General features: G+C 42.4%; 1 protein-coding gene across 1 annotated transcript in view; it reads left to right on the forward strand.

The window, feature by feature from the left end:
• The window catches only part of glrbb (glycine receptor, beta b), a 31,060-nt gene that overhangs the window by 17,566 nt on the left and 11,925 nt on the right, over nucleotides 1-1,569 (forward strand). The window contains exon 5 of the mRNA XM_037675587.1: nucleotides 821-1,047. Within this exon, the coding sequence (XP_037531515.1) occupies nucleotides 821-1,047 (227 nt within the window). The remainder of the gene's footprint in view (nucleotides 1-820; nucleotides 1,048-1,569) is intronic.

The raw sequence follows: 1,569 nt of genomic DNA on the forward strand, positions 1-1,569 counted from the left end.
TGGATGGTTGGATGGTTGGCTGGATGAATGAATGAATGGTTGGATGGTTGGCTGGATGGATGGATGGATGAATGAATGGATGGATGAATGAATGAATGGTTGGATGGATGGCTGGATGGATGTTTGTATAGATGGATGGATGAATGGATGGATGGATGAATGGTTGGATGGTTGGCTGGATGGATGAATGGTTGGATGGTTGGGTGGATGGATGTTTGTATGGATGTATGGATGGATGAATGGTTGGATGGTTGGCTGGATGGATGATGGATGGATGGATATTCTCTAAGTTTATTTCTTACTCAAAACTCAAACATTTTCCACAAAGCTGAACATGTTTCAGCTCTGACAGCTTTTGACATTCCATCCATTTTCACCCTCAAAATGAAAAAAATAATTCTCCCCATGGTCAAAGACCAGTTCAGCGATCCATTCCCAGCAGCAGGAATGTGGATCCCCCCCCCCCCCCCCCATCCCCCTCCATTCGCTGTCTAATGGGAGATGTGATGCTGGTGTGTTGATAACATCTGACCTTTGCACCGAGCCGTTCTCTGCTCGTTAACCAGCAAGTATGAGCTGCACTTGTAAAATGTCAATCTGCAGCGTAAATGTTTCAGACGGGGAAAAAACAACTCGAGTGCAAGAACGCACATGTTTTATTGCATAAATGTATGTTTTTAAGCCATTTTTAAACAATCTTAAAAGCAACGCTGACCTTTCTTCTGCTTTGAGGAGCATGTGCCTGTTCTTGCTGTACTCCTCATCGACCTGTTGACTTCAGATCTAACTGTGTGTTTGGGTCTGGTGTTGGACCTGACAGGACTACAGGGTGAACATCTTCCTGCGGCAGCGCTGGAATGACCCCAGGCTGAAGCTGCCGCAAGACTTCAAGTCAGATTCGCTCACGGTCGATCCCAAGATGTTCAAGTGTCTCTGGAAACCGGATCTGTTCTTCGCCAACGAGAAGAGTGCCAACTTTCATGACGTCACTCAAGAGAACATTCTCCTCTTCATCTTCCGCAACGGAGACGTTCTTATCAGCATGAGGTATTTGTTCATGCTTTATCTGTTGGGCACAAGCATTAACATGAAGCCAGAGGGGAGTTTAAGACACATGTTTTCCTCTCAACATGCATCTAACATGCTTCCATCCCTCAGTTCATGGCGGCCGGGTACAAAATGTATCTCCATTTATCAGCGTATGAATCTCCTCAGTAAAAACAGGTTCACTGTTTAAAGGTTTGCTCTGACTCGTACAGGGGAGATAGAAGATAACATATTCATAAAGCTGAATTACCAAATCGGTGCAGTCTATTGTCTGGTTTTACATCAGAGTCTGTTTTCTTTGGTTGGACCAGTACCAGAAAGGCTGGGGGGTTGATTATCAGTTGTACCAGAAGTTAGCAATTTATAATTATAAAATAAAAATAAGTGCAACTTACATTGTTACATTGAACTTTCCCGAGTTTTATTAGTCCAAAAAAAAAAAAAAAAAGAGGGTAAGACTGTTTTAAACAACACCATATTATACATTATATTATACATTATATTATACTCCACCATATTATA

The sequence above is a fragment of the Nematolebias whitei genome, chromosome 4, assembly GCF_014905685.2.
Source record: "Nematolebias whitei isolate Nwh7 chromosome 4, NemWhi1, whole genome shotgun sequence".
NCBI classification, from domain to species: Eukaryota; Metazoa; Chordata; class Actinopteri; order Cyprinodontiformes; family Rivulidae; genus Nematolebias; species Nematolebias whitei.